A 23,206-nucleotide genomic window follows, 5' to 3' on the forward strand; every position below is an offset into this window, starting at 1 on the left:
TAAGAAGAGACTTGCTTGGGCCAAGAAACACGAGTTAGATTGTTGGAAATCTGTCATTTGGTCTGAAGAGTCCAAATTTGGGATTTTTTTGTTCCAACCAACTTGTCTATGTGAGACGCAGAGTAGGTGAATGGATGATCTCTACATGTGTGGTTCCCACCGTGAAGCATGGAGGAGGAGGTGTGATGGTGCTTTGCTGGTGACACTGTCGGTGATTCATTTAGAATTCAAATCACACTTAACCATCATGGCTACCACAGCATTCTGCAGCGATACGCCATCCCATCTGGTTTGCGTTTAGTGGGACTATTTGTTTTTTAACAGGAAGATGACACAAAATACACATCCAGGCTGTGTAAGGGCAAGTTGACCAAGAAGGAGAGTGATGGAGTGCTGCATCAGATGACCTGGCCTCCACAATCACCCGACCTCAATCCAATTGAGATGGTTTGGGATGAGTTGGACCTCAGAGTGAAGGAAAAGCATCTAACAAGTGCTCAGCATTTGTGGGAACTCCTTCAAGACTGTTGGAAAAGCATTCCTCAAGAAGCTGGTTGAGAGAATGCCAAGAGTGTACTTTATAGAATCTCAAATATATGTTTTTGTTTTTTTGGGTTACTACATGATTCCATTTGTGTTCTTTCATAGTTTCAATGTCTTCACTATTATTCTACAATGTAGAACATTGTACAAATAAAAACCCTTGAATGAGTAGGTGTGTCCACTTTTGGCTGGTACTGTACATTTAGGTTTAGGTAAAAATGGCCAACAAATCAATGCAGAATATTTCTCCTACCTTCTTGTCTTTGACCTCGGTCTGCTCGGCCGACATCTGGATCCTCCTCTGGAACTCCCCAATGGTGCTGAGCGACTCCTCGTACCTCTCCTTCAGCTCCCGGATCTCCTTATCCATGGTGTTGCTCTTCTCCTGCAGGGCCTCAGTTTCCACCCTGGCCCTGGCCTTGTCCTCCCTGGCCCTGCCCTCGTCCTCCCTGGCCTGGGCCACCTCACGATGGAGCACCTCGCACTGCTCCGCCAGCCCAGATAGCCTCTCCCCCAACGCCGCCGTCTCTTCCTGCAGACGTTGCTTCTCGGCTTTCACCTGGCTCAACTGGTCCTCTCTTCCTCCGAGTTCCTCCAGGGCCTGGGTGGCCCGGAGCATCTCTGACTGCAGGGCTGCCACGTTCTGGGCCCTCTGGGCGCTGGTCTCCTGCTCCTGGCGAAGGGAAGCGAGTAGCTGGGCCACCTGCCCCTCCAGGGCCTCCTTGGCCTGAGCATGCTGCTGCAGGAGGACGACCTGGTCCCCGGAGCATCCCTGGAGCTCCTTCTCCAAGGCGCAGGCCCTCTGGGCCTCCCCACGCTGGGCCTCCCTGGCTTTCTGGCACTCGTCCTGGGCTTGCTGGATGGTACCCCTCAGGGCTCGGTGCTCGGTCTCATAGTGTTCCAGCCGGGCCGACTCGGATTCCAGGCGCTGTTGCAGGCGCTGGATGTCAGTGTTACTCAGGGCGTTCTGCTCCTCCAGCTCTGCCCTCTGCACAGTCACGTCTTTGTACTGCTGCTCCAGGTCCACCAACCTCAGCGTCAGCTCCTCCATTTTACCCCTGTACTCATCTTCCACCTCCTTGTATTTTTCACTGGCGACAAAGCCTGTCTCCATTCTCTGCTGCACAGACTCCATCTGCACTTTCAATTTCTCTTTCTCCTGCTTGTGACGTTCCCCCTCCAACTTCTCCTGGTTGTACTTCTCTTCCATCTCCGAGAGCTTTCCTGTCAAGTCTTTCAGCTTGGTGTTGTAGGAGTTCTCCCTCTCCTCTATGGCAGTCAACGGGACAAACTTGGCCTGGATAGCTTCCTGGATGGTGTCTAGTTCTTTCTTCTGCGCCTCCATTTCTTGGTGAAGCTTTACTGTCCCATCTTGCGCAGACTGGTAGCTTGCCAACGCCTCTTTGGCCCGATGCTCCGCCTCAACAACAGCATTGCTCAACTTAACCCTTACAGCTTCATGGTCTATAAGGCACACATAGTCATTTTCGATCATCACCTGAACATTCTCCAGCTTCTCTTTCAACTCTGCACTACCCTCTCTCACCTTCTGCAACTCTTCCTCACTTTCTTTGCCCTCCATCTCCAGTTTGGAGAGCTCAGCCTTGGCCTTCTCCAAAGCAGCACTCAGCTCCATATTCACTTGCTCATGTTTCTCTCTGGACACGTACTCTCCATTTAGGCTCTGTTTCAGAGACTGGTTCTTGGCAGTGACCTGAGCCAGCTCCTTCTCTCTCTCCTCAAACCTCTTCTGGAGCACTTCCAGTTCCTTTACCAGTTCAGCGTTGCGAGCATTCAGGGCACCCACTTCGCTCCGGAACTTCTCGGAGGGCACGGTAGCGCTCTGTAGGCTGGTGACGCTCTCACACAGGGTGACCCTCTCCGTTTGTAGCCTCTGGATCTGCACCTCGGCCTGGCCGTTCCTTTCTGCGGCCTCCACCAGCCTCTTCTCCAGCTCCTCCACAGCTCTCTCCAGGGCGCTCTTGGCCTCTTCGTGGGCCTTGAGGGGGATGAAGTTGGCCTCCACCCTGCTATTGAGCTCCTCCAGCTGCTCCTGGAGCATCTCCCGCTCCTCCTCGCTCTCCTCTACCTGGCGGATCAGTGCCTGGCTCTTGGCAGTTATGTCCGCCAGTCTCCTCTTCAGGGAGGAACTCTGTTCCTCCAGGGTCGTCCTCATCCTCTCATGCTCCTGCAGAGGGACCGCCCCTGTCCCGGCCTGGGCAGGCTGGCTGTCCATTTCCCTGTGTAGCTCAGCCACCTCCTCCAGCACACGGTCATAGTCCTCCCGCAGCTCTGCCAGCTGACGCTCCTTCTCATCCACCGCATTGCTCAACAGGTTCTTCATGTTGTCGAACTTCTCTGCCGGCACAACCTTCTCTCCCTGCCGTGCCTGGGTCTCCTTAATGAGGGCCTCCATGTCCAGCAGAGCCTCTGCCAGCTCATCCCTCTCCTCCCGCAAGGCAGTCAGCTCCAGGCCCAGCCGCTCTGCCTCCACCGCCAGCTGGCCCTCGCTGCTCTTGTACTCCTCCAGGGCCTTCTCACTCTGCTTCAGGTGGTTACGCACGCGCCCCACCTCGGCCGAGGCTCCCTCGTACTTGGCCTTGACATCGTGGAGCTGGGCACGGAGCTCATCGGCCGCCTGGCCTCCTAGGTGCTCCTTGACCGCCACCACGTGGGCCTGGAGCTGCTTGACCTTGGCTTCAGAGTCCAGCATCCTCTTCTGGACGTCCCCCAGTGCCTCCTCCAGCTCCTGGACCTGCCGGTCTGCCTGCCGCTGGATGGTCTCCCGGCTCTGGGCCAGCTCTTGGCACTCCTGGCTTTTGCGGGCCAGGGCCGCCTGCAGGCGAAGAGCATCTTCCTCGGCAGTCTGCTGCCTCCTCCTCATCGTCTCCAGCTCGCGCCGCAGGGCCTCCACCTCCTCGACTGGGTCCCAGCCCACACCAGGACGTCCCGCAAGCTCCAGGGGACGGGACAGTGAGTGCGAAAGACCGGACGACTGCAGCACCTACAGCAGGAACAAAAGTTTCATGTGTGTGGAATGATTGTGCAATTTACATACACTTCGCACACCTATTTCTCACTAACAGCAGTGTCAGTCCAATAATGGTTTTGCAATGAGAGCTGACTTAGTCAGTTCCACTATAGCGACACGAGAATACTGAGAATATGTGAAGGCTACAATAGGATAAAAAAATATCAATTTAAAAGTTGAGCCCAAAATTTTAAAACTACCTGCAGTGGTTTAAGAGAATAAATCTCTCATTTGCTGGGGGACAAACAGCTGACAGGACGAAATGAGATTTCAGACATATATTTGGCTGTCAGAGAGCTGATAAGCTCATGGTTGCTGACTGGACTAGAATACACAGCAGATATGGTCTGCGTGCGTTTCATACTTCATGACAGTTACCTTTTCATTGCGGGCCATAATGCTCTAGAAAAAGAAGAAGTCAGGTTTACCTGCGCTGAATCCAGGCTTTGAGATTGTTTGACGAGGACGTTGTCTTTTCCTGCCAAAACAAATACAGAGATGATTCAGAAGAGGTCTTTTTTAATTCAGATCCTCTGATTGCATCTCTTATTCTCTGATATCTCAAATTTCAAGAGAGCTCACTCACCTTTGATAACAGACTGGCCAGAGTAGTCCCCCTGAAAACACATAGAACATACAGTATGTTCACATTAACACATAACCTTAGACAACCTAAGCAAGAGCTCGTATTATTATTATGTAAAACCCCATGATGATTTCATATGCTGTAACAGGGTTGGCATTTGGCTGTGGTCCCTCACCATGTGGCTCCTGAGCTGAACCTTGACAGTCTCTGGGGCCCGAGCCCCCTCCTCCCTGTCTTTGGCACTCAGTAAGAGCTTCAGCTGTTCCCTCTAATTCAGCACAAACACAACGTGGAGCTTTAGAGCAGATCAACAGCCTTGCAACTTTAGTTGCATTTGAGGACAATAACTTTCAGATGAATACAGCTATGGCATGGTATTCAATCAAATATTTCCACATTCTCACAAAAACCCACACATCCACAAACAAACAGGCATGCTAATTCATCTCTCTAATCTATAGGTAAAACGTTCCATTTTTTCTTCCCACCCCAAACAATTGAGTTATGTGGCTGTCCTTACCTCTTTATGGATGCATTCCACTGTATGTTTTTCCTGCACAGGATATAGAGGATTACAAGTTAAGTATCAGAGGGTTTGACAAACAACTCATTACCATATATAGTGCCTGTCACCGTCCAAGTTTTTACGTTTTTCTTGAAGCACAAACTGTGTTTGATTCCCTTCTCAGTGACTTTCCGTGTTAGTCTAGAAGTTGTCTACACTACTTTCTCTCTCTCTCTGTGTGTGTGTGTGTGTGTGGTGTGTGTGGTGTGTGTGGTGTGTGTGTGTGTGTGTGTGTGTGTGTGTGTGTGTGTGTGCGTGCGTGCGTACCTGACTGAGCTGCTGCTGCAGTAGCTTGACCTTGTCCATCAGAGCCCTCTGCTCCAGGTAAAACTTCCTCAGAGTCTCCTGCTGGCTCTCGTTCTGTCTCTCCAGGTCCTGACAAACATCACACACCATTAGAAGTCACAATCCATTTACAAGTCAAATCACACAAATCTCTAAGTAACCCGTCTCCAAGCCAGAACAGCCCATAGAGCAGGATCCTATCAAATGTTTAGCATGAGTCAGCTTGAAGTACATGTACACCCCCTGGGCAGGATGCTAGTCTGTCACAGGGCCTTAACGCGTCAGCATGCCTCGGTTCGGCTGGCGCCTAGCTGAACTCGGCAACCCGAACCAAACCAGAGTTGCTTGCATACTCCCTTAAAAGACATTCGCTTTAAAAATGAGAAAAACACAGCAATAGTACCGTTTGTCCATTTTGAGATGCCGTAGCCAGTATACACTTACTGAAAATAGTCTTACTGAAAATAGTTACCGAATTAATCTAAGATATGAAGAAATTCATTATGACGTTTTTGCCGAGAAGATCATAGTCGCACAATTTTACATCTAACTAAGATGTCTGGTGCAATATTTCTCAATGAAAAAATGGGCATGAAAACGAGTCGTCTCTCATTGAAGAACCCCTACTGTTGACCAATCACCGACGAAGGGGCGTAGACCTCAATTCCGAACTTGGCTTGCCTCTAGAAAACATTGTGTGCCCGAACAGCCAAAAAAACCCTCACCGAAGTCCAGAACTAACAAAAACGGCACAAAATATAACATATGCACAAACTCTTCCCGAATTCTTCTTAATGCTGAGTGCCAAGCAGAGCGGCATCAGGTCCATTTTTAGAGTCTCTGGTATGACTTGATCTGGGATCGAACCCCCAACCTTCCAATCTCAGGGCGGACAGTAACCGCTGAGTTGAAATCATCTATAGATCTGTTTAATTAGATCCAACAGTAAATACAAATTCACTAGTACCTTCAATTATCCTGGACATTGTAGAATCGTGTCACGCTGATGCCCAGGCCAGCCTATAGATTCCCCTACATACTGCTGAGTACATCTTGCTTAATGTCCTCATACATTCAGACTGGGTAATTACATCCCTGTCCATCACAAAGGACTACGAGGTCAAACTCAATGAAGCCGGCCTATCAAAGTCAATATTGAATGTACGCAGAGAAAAACAATTGTACTCACCCTCACGTTGGCTTCGGCCTGTTCAGTCATCTCCACTGAGTGCTGTGGACACACAGGTTATCATTTAGCCATGATTGACTGGGGGAGGGGGGGGGGGGGGGGGCTGATGGCTAGTAGTAGCAGGGTAAGAGATTTCCTTATATACAGTATCTCTGGTGGTAGTGATATTAGGGAATGAACTGCGATTATCCATCTCGTCACTAGGTGGCAGTAATGTCCAACTGAATGTCGGAGTGTGTGTCACTTGGCCTCCACAGGAAACAGTGTAAAACATGACAACTCACTGTTTACCGTATGATAATACACCATTAAGCAAACAGCTTCAACACAACAGGGACTTTGTAAAAACACTTGTGATTGTCTCTATTCAAGATTCAATATTAAATCAATGAGTGGTGAATGTGGTCAGATTCAATATTAAATCAATGAGTGGTGAATGTAGTCAGATTCAATATTAAATCAATGAGTGGTGAATGTGGTCAGATTCAATATTAAATCAATGAGTGGTGAATGTGGTCAGATTCAATAGAGCAGAAACTGAACTTAAGTATTGTTGGGATCGGCTCGTTCAGAACTCACAGATACCGTCTATCGCTCCATGTATACAGAACACATGACCCAGGAAGTGCCATGACGAGGAAGCGTTAACCAGAATCAATAATAAAAACCCATCCTATTTGCTTGATGGAGCTCACGTCAAACCTTTGGTAAGCCTATGAGCCGGCTCATCTTTTTCAACAATGGATTCACCCAGAGAAAATAACAGTTGAAATGTCAAGCGATTACTATACAGCTCAATAATAACAACTACAGTCTAATCAACAGCTCAAAAGGCAACATAGCAGGAAAGAGGCATTGCCCTAGGGTCTAGGAGATCTTTTCTGTGGAGATGTGTGTTGTTTTAAAGCTGATAGTTCATCTCCGTGCACAGAAATCAGTATGATGGTTGGCAATTAAAGTGAGCGCTGCGTTGTTACCTGTCGCTTCTTCTGCTCCATCTTGGCAGCTTCTTTTACTGTGGATACAATGAGAAACAATGAACGGGTCCGTTTACACACGTCAGAGCAGCCCGTCACTCATATCGTTCATGACTTCATCTATACAATGTGTTATCTCATAACCAAGTCTTTCAGGAGATTGAGGAGAGAAGTTGAAATGAAGTGATACAAGGACAGTACTTTCACATGGGCATAAAGATTGTATGCAAAAAAAGCAATTATGCCAGAGTAATGATGATTAAAGGCTTGATGAGAAACCAATCTCAAATGAGCACTGAGCGTGAAAACAAACAACAGGTGTTGGAGAAATCCGATGAAGCCATCTAAAGCCGCCTCCCAGAACCAAGGACATCAATTTGCCACAACAAGATAATTGTTAAGTAAGGTAAATGGCTGATGCTGCACCAGATACTAGGAGAACAAGCAATTCTAGTTTCTGACAAATGTAGACTAGAGCTAAAGAATGGAATTTGATTAGATGCAAATTACCTAGGGTTCTAGTTGAGTGGGCCCTTTACCTAGGGTTCTAGTTGAGTGGGCCCTTTACCTAGAGTTCTAGTTGAGTGGGCCCTTTACCTAGAGTTCTAGTTGAGTGGGCCCTTTACCTAGGGATCTAGTTGAGTGGGCCCTTTACCTAGGGATCTAGTTGAGTGGGCCCTTTACCTAGGGATCTAGTTGAGTGGGCCCTTTACCTAGGGTTCTAGTTGAGTGGGCCCTTTACCTAGGGTTCTAGTTGAGTGGGCCCTTTACCTAGAGTTCTAGTTGAGTGGGCCCTTTACCTAGGGTTCTAGTTGAGTGGGCCCTTTACCTAGGGATCTAGTTGAGTGGGCCCTTTACCTAGGGTTCTAGTTGAGTGGGCCCTTTACCTAGGGTTCTAGTTGAGTGGGCCCTTTACCTAGGGTTCTAGTTGAGTGGGCCCTTTACCTAGGGTTCTAGTTGAGTGGGCACTTTACCTAGGGTTCTAGTTGAGAGGGCCATTTCCTAGGGTTCTAGTTGAGTGGGCCCTTTACCTAGGGTTCTAGTTGAGTGGTCCCTTTACCTAGGGTTCTAGTTGAGTGGTCCCTTTACCTAGGGTTCTAGTTGAGTGGGCCCTTTACCTAGGGTTCTAGTTGAGTGGGCCCTTTACCTAGGGATCTAGTTGAGTGGGCCCTTTACCTAGGGTTCTAGTTGAGTGGGCCCTTTACCTAGGGTTCTAGTTGAGAGGGCCCTTTACCTAGGGTTCTAGTTGAGAGGGCCCTTTACCTAGAGTTTAGTGGGCCCTTTACCTAGAGTTTAGTGGGCCTTGATAAAAGCATGGCTCTATACACAAAGTTCATGTGAAGGAGATCTGTTGGGGACATTTTATGCACTCTATTTCACATAGCCTTGATAAAAACACACATTAAAACACTCTGCAAAGCCACACGCCGCGATGAATGAACAACCATAAATTCCCTCTGAAAGAAGAAAGCTGACACACTTGAACTCAGGTTACCTTCCCTAAAAGCACAATCCTATTTTTCACCTTTGCTGCAAATTTCCCCGAGGCCATTTCATTCTGTGTATAACTTTACTTTCTCTGCAGCATGACTTTTTAACCTGGTGCTTTTCAATAGACATGTTATTTTTACGCCTTGCTCTCTTTTTGATCTTCTGGTTGAATGGGTGTTTTCGGCAGTCTCCTGTGGTTTCTGTATTTCTGAGGCACCGGCTGAGTTACAGCTTACACTGCAGATAGAAACATCTCAGAACCTCTTCATTCTGGGCTAGCTGCTCCTGTCTCCCCCCTACTGAGGATAAGAAAACATCAAGTTCTCATTTGAAAGATACAGGAAAACATCAAAACCTCCCTCTCCCTGCCAGGCACGGACGATGATTATAGTATTTGAAGTCGATTAAACACGTTTCACAGTTTTGAAAATTACTGACAGTTTAAACAGCAAAATTAAATGTTAACTTTGTCCGCAGGGCAGCCCTCACGCAGGGTGAAAAACACATCTACAGGAGTGCCCAGGGCATATGTCATAGGTCCTACGGGTCAAATCGGGACACAGCCGTGCTCTGACCTTTGGTGACGTTGTCGAGGTAGGTCTTGAAAAGGCTGACCAGCTCCGGGTTTTTGCTGAGGCGGGCGTAGTGGAAACTGTCGTGGCCAAAGCTGTCCACGGCCGTCACGTCGGCGCCGTTCTTCAGAAGGACCTCCACCGCGTCCTTACAGGCATACTCACAGCCCAGGGTCAGCGCAGTCCTGGACACACGCACACCACACACAGACACACACACAGATATATGAATAATTGAATTGCATCCATAATGAAATGTATTGAAGAGTAGGCTACAAATCACAAAGTCTATAGAGGCCAGACAGATGCATCACTGACACATCAATACACACTGTAACTGAACCCCACCAATACACACTGTAACTGAACCCCATCAATACACACTGTAACTGAACCCCATCAATACACACTGTAACTGAACCCCACCAATACACACTGTAACTGAACCCCATCAATACACACTGTAACTGAACCCCATCAATACACACTGTAACTGAACCCCATCAATACACACTGTAACTGAACCCCATCAATACACACTGTAACTGAACCCCATCAATACACACTGTAACTGAACCCCACCAATACACACTGTAACTGAACCCCATCAATACACACACTGTAACTGAACCCCATCAATACACACACTGTAACTGAACCCCATCAATACACACACTGTAACTGAACCCCATCAATACACACACTGTAACTGAACCCCATCAATACACACACTGTAACTGAACCCCATCAATACACACACTGTAACTGAACCCCATCAATACACACTGTAACTGAACCCCATCAATACACACTGTAACTGAACCCCATCAATACACACTGTAACTGAACCCCATCAACACACACACTGTAACTGAACCCCATCAACACACACACTGTAACTGAACCCCATCAATACACACTGTAACTGAACCCCATCAATACACAGTGTAACTGAACCCCATCAATACACAGTGTAACTGAACCCCATCAATACACACTGTAACTGAACCCCATCAATACACACTGTAACTGAACCCCATCAATACACACTGTAACTGAACCCCATCAATACACACTGTAACTGAACCCCATCAACACACACACTGTAACTGAACCCCATCAACACACACACTAACTGAACCCCATCAACACACACACTGTAACTGATCCCCATCAACACACACACTGTAACTGATCCCCATCAACACACACACTGTAACTGAACCCCATCAATACACACACTGTAACTGAACCCCATCAATACACACACTGTAACTGAACCCCATCAATACACACACTGTAACTGAACCCCATCAATACACACACTGTAACTGAACCCCATCAATACACACTGTAACTGAACCCCATCAATACACACTGTAACTGAACCCCATCAATACACACTGTAACTGAACCCCATCAATACACACTGTAACTGAACCCCATCAATACACACACTGTAACTGAACCCCAACAATACACACTGTAACTGAACCCCATCAATACACACTGTAACTGAACCCCATCAATACACACTGTAACTGAACCCCATCAATACACACTGTAACTGAACCCCATCAATACACACACTGTAACTGAACCCCATCAATACACACTGTAACTGAACCCCATCAATACACACTGTAACTGAACCCCACCAATACACACTGTAACTGAACCCCACCAATACACACTGTAACTGAACCCCATCAATACACACTGTAACTGAACCCCACCAATACACACTGTAACTGAACCCCACCAATACACACTGTAACTGAACCCCACCAATACACACTGTAACTGAACCCCATCAATACACACTGTAACTGAACCCCATCAATACACACTGTAACTGAACCCCATCAATACACACTGTAACTGAACCCCATCAATACACACACTGTAACTGAACCCCATCAATACACACTGTAACTGAACCCCATCAATACACACACTGTAACTGAACCCCACCAATACACACTGTAACTGAACCCCATCAATACACACACTGTAACTGAACCCCATCAATATACACTGTAACTGAACCCCATCAATACACACACTGTAACTGAACCCCATCAATACACACTAACTGAACCCCATCAATACACGCTGTAACTGAACCCCACCAATACACACTGTAACTGAACCCCATCAATACACACACTGTAACTGAACCCCATCAATACACACACTGTAACTGAACCCCACCAATACACACTGTAACTGAACCCCATCAATACACACACTGTAACTGAATCCCATCAATACACACTGTAACTGAACCCCATCAATACACACACTGTAACTGAACCCCATCAATACACACTAACTGAACCCCATCAATACACGCTGTAACTGAACCCCATCAATACACAGTGTAACTGATCCCCATCAATACACACTGTAACTGAACCCCATCAATACACAGTGTAACTGAACCCCATCAATACACAGTGTAACTGAACCCCATCAATACACAGTGTAACTGAACCCCATCAATACACAGTGTAACTGAACCCCATCAATACACACTGTAACTGAACCCCATCAATACACACTGTAACTGAACCCCATCAATACACACTGTAACTGAACCCCATCAATACACACTGTAACTGAACCCCACCAATACACACTGTAACTGAACCCCATCAATACACACTAACTGAACCCCATCAATACACACTAACTGAACCCCACCAATACACACTGTAACTGAACCCCATCAATACACACTGTAACTGAACCCCATCAATACACACTGTAACTGAACCCCATCAATACACACTGTAACTGAACCCCACCAATACACACTGTAACTGAACCCCATCAATACACACTAACTGAACCCCATCAATACACACTAACTGAACCCCACCAATACACACTGTAACTGAACCCCACCAATACACACTGTAACTGAACCCCATCAATACACAGTGTAACTGAACCCCATCAATACACACTGTAACTGAACCCCATCAATACACACTGTAACTGAACCCCATCAATACACACTGTAACTGAACCCCATCAATACACACTGTAACTGAACCCCATCAATACACAGTGTAACTGAACCCCATCAATACACACACTGTAACTGAACCCCATCAATACACACACTGTAACTGAACCCCATCAATACACACTGTAACTGAACCCCATCAATACACACTGTAACTGATCCCCATCAATACACACACTGTAACTGAACCCCATCAATACACACACTGTAACTGAACCCCATCAATACACACTGTAACTGAACCCCATCAATACACACTGTAACTGAACCCCATCAATACACACACTGTAACTGAACCCCATCAATACACAGTGTAACTGAACCCCATCAATACACACACTGTAACTGAACCCCATCAATACACACACTGTAACTGAACCCCATCAATACACAGTGTAATTGAACCCCATCAATACACACACTGTAACTGAACCACATCAATACACACACTGTAACTGAACCCCATCAATACACACTGTAACTGAACCCCATCAATACACACTGTAACTGAACCCCATCAATACACACACTGTAACTGAACCCCATCAATACACACTGTAACTGATCCCCATCAATACACACACTGTAACTGAACCCCACCAATACACACTAACTGAACCCCACCAATACACACTGTAACTGAACCCCACCAATACACACTGTAACTGAACCCCACCAATACACACTGTAACTGAACCCCACCAATACACACACTGTAACTGAACCCCATCAATACACACTGTAACTGAACCCCACCAATACACACTGTAACTGAACCCCATCAATACACACACTGTAACTGAACCCCATCAATACACACACTGTAACTGAACCCCACCAATACACACACTGTAACTGAACCCCACCAATACACACTGTAACTGAACCCCACCAATACACACTGTAACTGAACCCCATCAATACACACTGTAACTGAACCCCACCAATACACACACTGTAACTGAACCCCACCAATACACACTGTAACTGAACCCCACCAATACACACTGTAACTGAACCCCACCAATACACACTGTAACTGAACCCCACCAATACACACTGTAACTGAACCCCACCAATACACACTGTAACTGAACCCCACCAATACACACTGTAACTGAACCCCACCAATACACACTGTAACTGAACCCCATCAATACACACTGTAACTGAACCCCATCAATACACACTGTAACTGAACCCCATCAATACACACACTGTAACTGAACCCCACCAATACACACTGTAACTGAACCCCACCAATACACACTGTAACTGAACCCCACCAATACACACTGTAACTGAACCCCACCAATACACACTGTAACTGAACCCCATCAATACACACTGTAACTGAACCCCACCAATACACACTGTAACTGAACCCCATCAATACACACTGTAACTGAACCCCATCAATACACACTGTAACTGAACCCCACCAATACACACTGTAACTGAACCCCACCAATACACACTGTAACTGAACCCCACCAATACACACTGTAACTGAACCCCACCAATACACACTGTAACTGAACCCCACCAATACACACTGTAACTGAACCCCACCAATACACACTGTAACTGAACCCCATCAATACACACTGTAACTGAACCCCATCAATACACACTGTAACTGAACCCCATCAATACACACACTGTAACTGAACCCCACTAATACACACTGTAACTGAACCCCACCAATACACACTGTAACTGAACCCCACCAATACACACTGTAACTGAACCCCACCAATACACACTGTAACTGAACCCCATCAATACACACTGTAACTGAACCCCACCAATACACACTGTAACTGAACCCCACCAATACACACTGTAACTGAACCCCATCAATACACACTGTAACTGAACCCCATCAATACACACTGTAACTGAACCCCACCAATACACACTGTAACTGAACCCCATCAATACACACTGAGTGAATAACAAGTGAAGCTTTGAATACATTTCACTTAGTAGCTAGCTGTGATGCTTTGTGGACCCTGGGTGGATCAGCTTACTTGTTTTGTTTGTCACGGATGGCGATGTCGGCCCCTCGCTCCAACAGCAGCCGGCAGATGTGTGGATGGCACATCTGGGTAGCCAGCACCAGAGGTGTCCGCCCATCCTGCAGTGCACACACACAGACAGAGAGAACAGAGCTAGTGATTCACGGCTGTGATGATTAGCTCATTACTACAGTAGTTCGTTAAGGATAAACATAGAGCAGCAGGTGTAATCTATATGTGATGAATAATTACAGTGTATTGGAGTTGTTGTAAAGCATTATAAAGAGACAGAATGGATGTGTGACTGAGTGTTCACATAAAGAGACAGAATGGATGTGTGACTGTGTTCACATAAAGAGACAGAATGGATGTGTGACTGTGTGTTCACATATAGAGACAGAATGGATGTGTGACTGTGTGTTCACATAAAGAGACAGAATGGATGTGTGACTGTGTGTTCACATATAGAGACAGAATGGATGTGTGACTGTGTGTTCACATATAGAGACAGAATGGATGTGTGACTGTGTTCACATAAAGAGACAGAATGGATGTGTGACTGTGTGTTCACATAAAGAGACAGAATGGATGTGTGACTGTGTGTTCACATAAAGAGACAGAATGGATGTGTGACTGTGTTCACATAAAGAGACAGAATGGATGTGTGACTGCGTGTTCACATAAAGAGACAGAATGGATGTGTGACTGTGTGTTCACATAAAGAGACAGAATGGATGTGTGACTGTGTGTTCACATAGAGACAGAATGGATGTGTGACTGTGTGTTCACATAAAGAGACAGAATGGATGTGTGACTGTGTTCACATATAGAGACAGAATGGATGTGTGACTGTGTTCACATAAAGAGACAGAATGGATGTGTGACTGTGTTCACATAAAGAGACAGAATGGATGTGTGACTGTGTGTTCACATAAAGAGACAGAATGGATGTGTGACTGTGTTCACATATAGAGACAGAATGGATGTGTGACTGTGTTCACATAAAGAGACAGAATGGATGTGTGACTGTGTTCACATAAAGAGACAGAATGGATGTGTGACTGTGTGTTCACATAAAGAGACAGAATGGATGTGTGACTGTGTTCACATATAGAGACAGAATGGATGTGTGACTGTGTTCACATAAAGAGACAGAATGGATGTGTGACTGTGTTCACATAAAGAGACAGAATGGATGTGTGACTGTGTGTTCACATAAAGAGACAGAATGGATGTGTGACTGTGTGTTCACATAGAGACAGAATGGATGTGTGACTGTGTTCACATAAAGAGACAGAATGGATGTGTGACTGTGTTCACATAAAGAGACAGAATGGATGTGTGACTGTGTTCACATAAAGAGACAGAATGGATGTGTGACTGTGTTCACATAAAGAGACAGAATGGATGTGTGACTGTGTTCACATAAAGAGACAGAATGGATGTGTGACTGCGTGTTCATATAAAGAGACAGACTGGATATAAAGAGACACACTTACAAAATAAAATGTTGACTTTCCTACACTATAGATCAAGAGGTGTGAATGAATTGGACATCAATACTCACAAAATCACTTGCGTTTACAGAGGCCCCGCTGTCACACAGTAGTTTGACGCTAGAGGAGCAGCCTGCCATCACTTGGACACACAAAGATAAACCATCATTATTTCACACCGTCAAATAAACGGACAGCAGTGCCTGAATAATTCCAGGGTCTTGCCATCAAAATGATGAACACAGAGCTCAGTATTGGACTGGTATAGTAATGAACACAGAGCTCAGTATGGGACTGGTATAGTAATGAGCACAGAGCTCAGTAGAGGACTGGTATAGTAATGAGCACAGAGCTCAGTAGAGGACTGGTACAGTAATGAACACAGAGCTCAGTAGAGGACTGGTACAGTAATGAGCACAGGGCTCAGTATGGGACTGGTATAGTAATGAGCACAGAGCTCAGTAGAGGACTGGTACAGTAATGAGCACAGAGCTCAGTAGAGGACTGGTACAGTAATGAGCACAGAGCTCAGTAGAGGACTGGTACAGTAATGAACACAGAGCTCAGTATTGGACTGGTATAGTAATGAACACAGAGCTCAGTATGGGACTGGTATAGTAATGAGCACAGAGCTCAGTAGAGGACTGGTACAGTAATGAGCACAGAGCTCAGTAGAGGACTGGTACAGTAATGAGCACAGAGCTCAGTAGAGGACTGGTACAGTAATGAGCACAGAGCTCAGTAGAGGACTGGTACAGTAATGAGCACAGAGCTCAGTAGAGGACTGGTACAGTAATGAGCACAGAGCTCAGTAGAGGACTGGTACAGTAATGAGCACAGAGCTCAGTAGAGGACTGGTACAGTAATGAACACAGAGCTCAGTAGAGGACTGGTACAGTAATGAGCACAGGGCTCAGTATGGGACTGGTATAGTAATGTAGAAAATAAAGGAGAGCCGCACACTCTAGGAGCTCAGATGCAAAAATATTTAATTACCAACGTTTCGACAGGCAAGCTGTCTTCATCAGGGTACAATCACCTCGCCTACATAGGTGTGCGTTTCTTTTTTCTTCTAGACTGGTATAGTAATGAACACAGAGCTCAGTATGGGACTGGTATAATAATGAACACAGAGCTCAGTATTGGACTGGTACAGTAATGAACACAGAGCTCAGTAGAGGACTGGTATAGTAATGAACACAGAGCTCAGTAGAGGACTGGTACAGTAATGAGCACAGAGCTCAGTATGGGACTGGTATAGTAATGAACACAGAGCTCAGTATTGGACTGGCATAGTAATGAGCACAGAGCTCAGTATGGGACTGGTATAGTAATGAACACAGAGCTCAGTAGAGGACTGGTATAGTAATGAACACATAGCTCAGTATGGGACTGGTATTTTAATGAACACATAGCTCAGTAGAGGACTGGTATAGTAATGAGCACAGAGCTCAGTAGAGGACTGGTACAGTAATGAACACAGAGCTCAGTAGAGGACTGGTATAGTAATGAACACAGAGCTCAGTATGGGACTGGTATAGTAATGAACACAGAGCTCAGTACGGGACTGGTATAGTAATGAACACAGAGCTCAGTACGGGACTGGCATAGTAATGAGAAATCAAGCCTGTGCAGCAGGCGTTCACCCTGGCAGGTTTACATCTCGCATGCAGAGGTAGGGTAAGAATAAACGTGTGTGCAACAGGTGAATCTATATGTGATTCCAATGTACTGGCGGTTTTGTTGTACAGCACTACAACGAGACAGAATGGGGTGCTTGTGTTCATATTTGCCTTTAAGGACTTTGCTCAGCCCATATTGGGCTCACGTAGTATCGACAGGCCACTTCTATCAGAGTAAATCATCTCTTCAAGCATCGGGAGTGGAGCACATTCAAGAAAATCTGATCATATTACTGAAGAGCAGACGTGTCTTAAGGGGATCTACTGTAGCTCAGCGTTAATTAGCGTTTTAGCCTATTAAATGTTCTTTGCCTCGACCAAGCCCCCCCCCCCCGCCCCCCCACCCCGATGGAAATGTTTGTGTGAGTGAAAATCAACCTTGACACAACCTATACTGTCAAATTCCACAGTCCATTTCATGTTCCTATCAACCCATCAGGATTCTATCTTGTTCCTACCATTCTATCATGTTCCTATCATTCTATCGTGTTCCTATCATTCTATCATGCTCCTATCATTCTATCATGTTCCTATAATGTTCCTATCATTCTATCATGTTCCTATCATTCTATCATGTTCCTATAATGTTCCTATCATTCTATCATGTTCCTATCATTCTATCAGGTTCCTATCATGTTCCTATCAATTTATCGTGTTCCTATCAATCTATCAGGAACCTATCCTGTTCCTATCAATCTATCATGTTCCTATCAATCTATCAGGAACCTATCATATTCCTATCAATTTATCATGTTCCTATCAATTTATCATGTTCCTATCCATCTATCAGGAACCTATCATGTTCCTATCCATCTATCAGGAACCTATCGTGTTCCTATCAATCTATCGTGTTCCTATCAATCTATCGTGTTCCTATCAATCTATCGTGTTCCTATCAATCTATCGTGTTCCTATCAATCTATCGTGTTCCTATCAATCTATCGTGTTCCTATCAATCTATCGTGTTCCTATCAATCTATCGTGTTCCTATCAATCTATCGTGTTCCTATCAATCTATCGTGTTCCTATCAATCTATCGTGTTCCTATCAATCTATCGTGTTCCTATCAATCTATCGTGTTCCTATCAATCTATCGTGTTCCTATCAATCTATCAGGAACCTATCATGTTCCTATCAATCTATCATGTTCTTATCAATCTATCAGGAACCTATCATGTTCCTATCAATCTATCAGGAACCTATCAATCTATCAGGAACCTATCAATCTATCAGGAACCTATCAATCTATCAGGAACCTATCAATCTATCAGGAACCTATCAATCTATCAGGAACCTATCAATCTATCAGGAACCTATCATGTTCCTATCAATCTATCAGGAACCTATCAATCTATCAGGAACCTATCATGTTCCTATCAATCTATCATGTTCCTATCAATCTATCAGGAACCTATCAATCTATCAGGAACCTATCAATCTATCAGGAACCTATCAATCTATCAGGAACCTATCAATCTATCATGTTCCTATCAATCTATCAGGAACCTATCATGTTCCTATCAATCTATCAGGAACCTGTCATGATAGTATGTGAAGTGAATGTTATACAGTGTAATACTGCATTGGGTCATCAATCGTCTATTCAAAGCACATCTCTGTACCGACTCTGGTGTGTACATCTGTCTGCCAGTGTTCATTAGGATCTCTTGGGTAACTCATTACACCAAATTAGAGAAAGTAGAGAAGTGAAAGGCATCTACTGTAATGACAGAGGAGAGGAGGGGAGAGGAGAGGAGAGGAGGGGAGAGGAGAGGAGAGGAGGGGAGAGGGATCCAAACTGTTTCTCACCAGCGTCGTGTAGAGCTGTCCTCCCCTGCAAGTCCACATTCCCCACAGGACAGTTGTGCTGCAAAACCACACAAATCATCTTAAATGTCATACGCCTCTTAAAAACCTATGAGCCACTCACCCTGACAAAACTCTTCTTACATTTCTGCTTGCATCACTCAAAAGAACACTCTGTGGGAGCAATCACTTAGGTCTATTTTTATACAACGGGATGGCCACATTCAGGGGAGAAATGTTTTGGTATAGCTTTGCTCTATAACGAGACGAAAGCATCGAGTCCATTCACAATTTGTCACTCGTTTCAATCCCGTCTGAGTCCCGATTTTGAGGATGGCATCAAAGTGACAGAATCTTCCTGGCGTCTGCATCTCCAATTGGATAAGTCTCTGCAGCAGGGCCACGTAAGGCTATCAACGTAGTGTTCACTGTGATATCATCTCACACAGACAGAGACAGTCAGTCAGACAGAGGCTGACAATAATGCTGTAGTATTGACAGCCAAGAGAGCTGTTAAAGGCTCAATGCCAACAGCAGGCCTTTAAGGTCTCCTAACTCAGGCCTTCTCAGGGCCCACTAGAAAAACCCTGCTCTCTCTAGCAACAAGGTCCCAAAACGAGTAGCCAGGTCAGATAACAGCTAAGGGAGGGGTTGGGGGGCATGGAATTCTATACCTCTAGTGGGGGTCGGGGGGCAAGTAGGATTTTCCCCTCGGCCCGGGAGTTGGGTTGCTATGTCAAGCGCGATGACGGCATGGTTTGCGAGAAGGCAGCCTTGTCAACACGACCAACACCCCCGCTGGTAAGCTGCCATTCCTTTCAGTGGGCTGCACTTAATGTGGCCGGTGGCTTGTTTGATCACAGGGCCTTATTGTAAACACATAAATTAATTGCAACTCAACAGGCTGCTACTGTTGCCCTATCAGGGGCGACTGTTTCCCTATCAGGGGCGACTGTTGCCCTATCAGGGGCGATGCCAAACAAAGCCAGCGTTCTCAAACAACCATACACCCTACAATGGCACAATTTAGTCACTGGAAACAGATCAAATATATTTCAAACATGTTTCAATATCACTGTAGCTGCTGTCTGGCGAGTAAAGCCAACAAAATGTTATTCCTCAAAGAACTGAGAAGTATTGGTACCATTATGGACCGGCTTCCAAGACATGTACACCACATGGCCAAAAGTATGTGGACACCTGCTCATCAAACATCTCATTCCAAAATCATGGGCATTAATATGGCGTTTTGCTGCTACAATAGCCTCCACTCTTCTGGGAAGGCTTTCCACTAGATGTTGGAACATTGCTGTGGGCATTGGTTCCATTCAGCCACAAGAGCATTAGTGAGGTCGAGCACAGATTTTGGGCATTTAGGCCTGGCTCGCAGTCAGCGTTCCAATTCATCCCAAAAGTGTTCGATGGGGTTGAGGTCAGGGCTCTGTGCAGGCCAGTCAAGTTACTCCACATCGATCGACTAAACATTTCTGTATGGACCTTGCTTGTACACAGGGGCATTGCCATGCTGAAACCTCCCAAACTGTTGTCACAAAGTTGGAAGCACAGAATTATCTAGAATGTCATTGTATGCTGTAGCGTTAAGATTTCCCTTCACTGGAACTAATGGGTCTAGCCAGAACCATGAAAAACAGCCCCAGACCATTATTCCTCCTCCACCAAATTTTACAGTTGACACTGTGCATTCAGGCAGGTAGCGTTCTCTTGGCATTCGCCAAACCCAAATTCGTCCGGTGGACTGGCAGATGGTGAAGCTTGATTCATCACTCCAGAGAACGTGTTTCCACTGCTCCAGAGTCCAATGGCGGCGAGCTTTACACCACTCCAGCTGACGCTTGGCATTGCGCATGGTGATCTAAGTCTTGTGTGCGGCTGCTCAGCCATGGAAACCCATTTCATGTAGTTCCCGAAAAACAGTTATTGTGCTGACATTGCTTCCAGAGGCAGCTTGGAACTTGGTAGGGAGTGTTGCAACCTGAGGACAGGTGTCTTTTTAGGCGCTGTGTGCTTCAGCACTCGACAATCCTTCTGTGAGCTTGTGTTGCTTACCACTTAGCAGCTGAGCTGTTGTTGCTCTTAGATGTTCCTACTTCACAATAACAGCACTTACAGTTGACCAGGGCAGCTCTAGCAGAGCAGAAACTAACTTGTTGGAAAGGTGGCATCCTACGACGGTACCACGATGAAATTCACGGAGCTCTTCAATTACGGGAAATTCTATTGCCAATGTTCGTCTATGGAGATTGCATGACTATGCACTCTATTTTATACACCTGTCAGCAACGGGTGTGGCCGAAATAGCTGAATCCACTCATTTGAAAGTGTGTCCACATACTTTTGGTCATGTAGAGTATCTTAATGAATCTTAACTTCCAATGGGGAATGTCCATGGTATATGTATTTTAGTCCAGGACTAGATTTAATCTGAAACCACCCCTGACACCTGGCAACTAAGCCTCAAAAGTACACGTTGCGGTATATTCCGTTCAGATAGCCGTTTCAAAATGCACAGATCACACAGGTGAGTTAATGCGAATGGAGGTCGTTGTTTTAAGTGACTGTACCTGCAATAGCTTCTGCACACAAAGCGACTGGCCATTTCTGGAAGCGAGATGAAGGGCGTTTTTACCTGCAAGAAAAAAACTCAACAGATCAGCAATACACAAAATCAATATCTTCCATAATCTACACTGAACAAAAATATGAACGCAACATGTAAAGTGTTGGTCCCATGTTTCATGAACTGAAATAAAACATCCCAGAAATGTTCCATACGCACAAAAAGCTTAGTTCTCTCAAATGATTTGCACAAATTTGGTTACATCCCTCTTAGTGAGCATTTCTCCTTTGCCATGAGAATCCATCCACCTGACAGATGTGGCATATCAAGAAGCTGATTAAACAGCATGATCATTACACAGGTGTGCCTTGTGCTGGGGAAAATAAAAGGCCACTAACATGTGCAGTTTTGTCACACAATGCCACAGATATCTCATGTTTTGAGGGAGTGTGTCATATTAGCATGCTGACTGCAGGAATGTCCACCAGAACGGTTGACAGATAATTGAATGTTCATTTCTCTACCATAAACTGCTTCCAACATCGTTTTAAATAATTTGGCAGTACGTCCAACCTGCCTTACAACCGCAGACCACGTGTATGGCGTTGTGTGGGCCAGCGGTTTGCTGATGTCAACGTTGTGAACAGAGTGCCCGTGGTGGCAGTGGGGTTATGGTATGGGCAGGCATAAACTACAGACAACAAACACAATTGCATTTTATCAATGGCAATATGAACAGACAAAAATACAGCGATGAGATCCTGAGGCCCACAGGTATCTGTGACCAACAGATGCATATCTGTATTCCCAGTCATGTGAAATCCATAGATTTGGGCCTAATTTATGTATTTCAATTGACTGATTTCCTCATATATTTTTATACTTTTGTTCAGGAAGAGGCTGCCTTAATCGACATCCACGTCCCATCCCTTAGAAAGATTTCACCAAAGATGGGCTTGGTGGAAATGATCAGGCTATTGATTAATGCTCTCCTATGGACTGTTCTGTACCGCACCATGCATAGGTGCTTGCAATGCCAGGGTTATGGGGGACCAGTACAGAAATGTATTCACTCACTACTGTAAGTCTCTCTGGATAAGAGAGTCTGCTAAATGACTAACATGTAAGTCTCTCTGGATAAGAGCGTCTGTTAAATGACTAACATGTAAGTCTCTCTGGATAAGAGCGTCTGCTAAATGACTAACATGTAAGTCTCTCTGGATAAAAGCGTCTGCTAAATGACTAACATGTACGTCTCTCTGGATAAGAGCATCTGCTAAATGACTAACATGTAAGTCTCTGGATAAGAGCGTCTGCTCAATGACTAACATGTAAGTCTCTCTGGATAAG

At 45.5% G+C, this 23,206-nt stretch overlaps 1 protein-coding gene across 2 annotated transcripts in view; it reads right to left on the minus strand.

Moving 5' to 3' along the window:
• LOC129854557 (uveal autoantigen with coiled-coil domains and ankyrin repeats protein-like) overlaps positions 1-23,206 on the minus strand; it is an 83,953-nt gene that overhangs the window by 9,195 nt on the left and 51,552 nt on the right. For both annotated transcript variants that reach the window (XM_055921766.1, XM_055921767.1), the window contains exons 4-16: positions 21,861-21,925; positions 19,282-19,339; positions 15,862-15,932; positions 14,307-14,413; positions 9,243-9,424; positions 7,177-7,214; positions 6,200-6,241; positions 4,993-5,100; positions 4,681-4,713; positions 4,336-4,428; positions 4,161-4,191; positions 4,003-4,052; positions 797-3,547 (exon numbers count right to left, since the gene is read on the minus strand). In XM_055921766.1, the coding sequence (XP_055777741.1) occupies positions 797-3,547; positions 4,003-4,052; positions 4,161-4,191; positions 4,336-4,428; positions 4,681-4,713; positions 4,993-5,100; positions 6,200-6,241; positions 7,177-7,214; positions 9,243-9,424; positions 14,307-14,413; positions 15,862-15,932; positions 19,282-19,339; positions 21,861-21,925 (3,629 nt within the window). The remainder of the gene's footprint in view (positions 1-796; positions 3,548-4,002; positions 4,053-4,160; positions 4,192-4,335; positions 4,429-4,680; positions 4,714-4,992; positions 5,101-6,199; positions 6,242-7,176; positions 7,215-9,242; positions 9,425-14,306; positions 14,414-15,861; positions 15,933-19,281; positions 19,340-21,860; positions 21,926-23,206) is intronic.

Source organism: Salvelinus fontinalis, chromosome 4 (genome assembly GCF_029448725.1).
Source record: "Salvelinus fontinalis isolate EN_2023a chromosome 4, ASM2944872v1, whole genome shotgun sequence".
NCBI lineage: Eukaryota > Metazoa > Chordata > Actinopteri > Salmoniformes > Salmonidae > Salvelinus > Salvelinus fontinalis.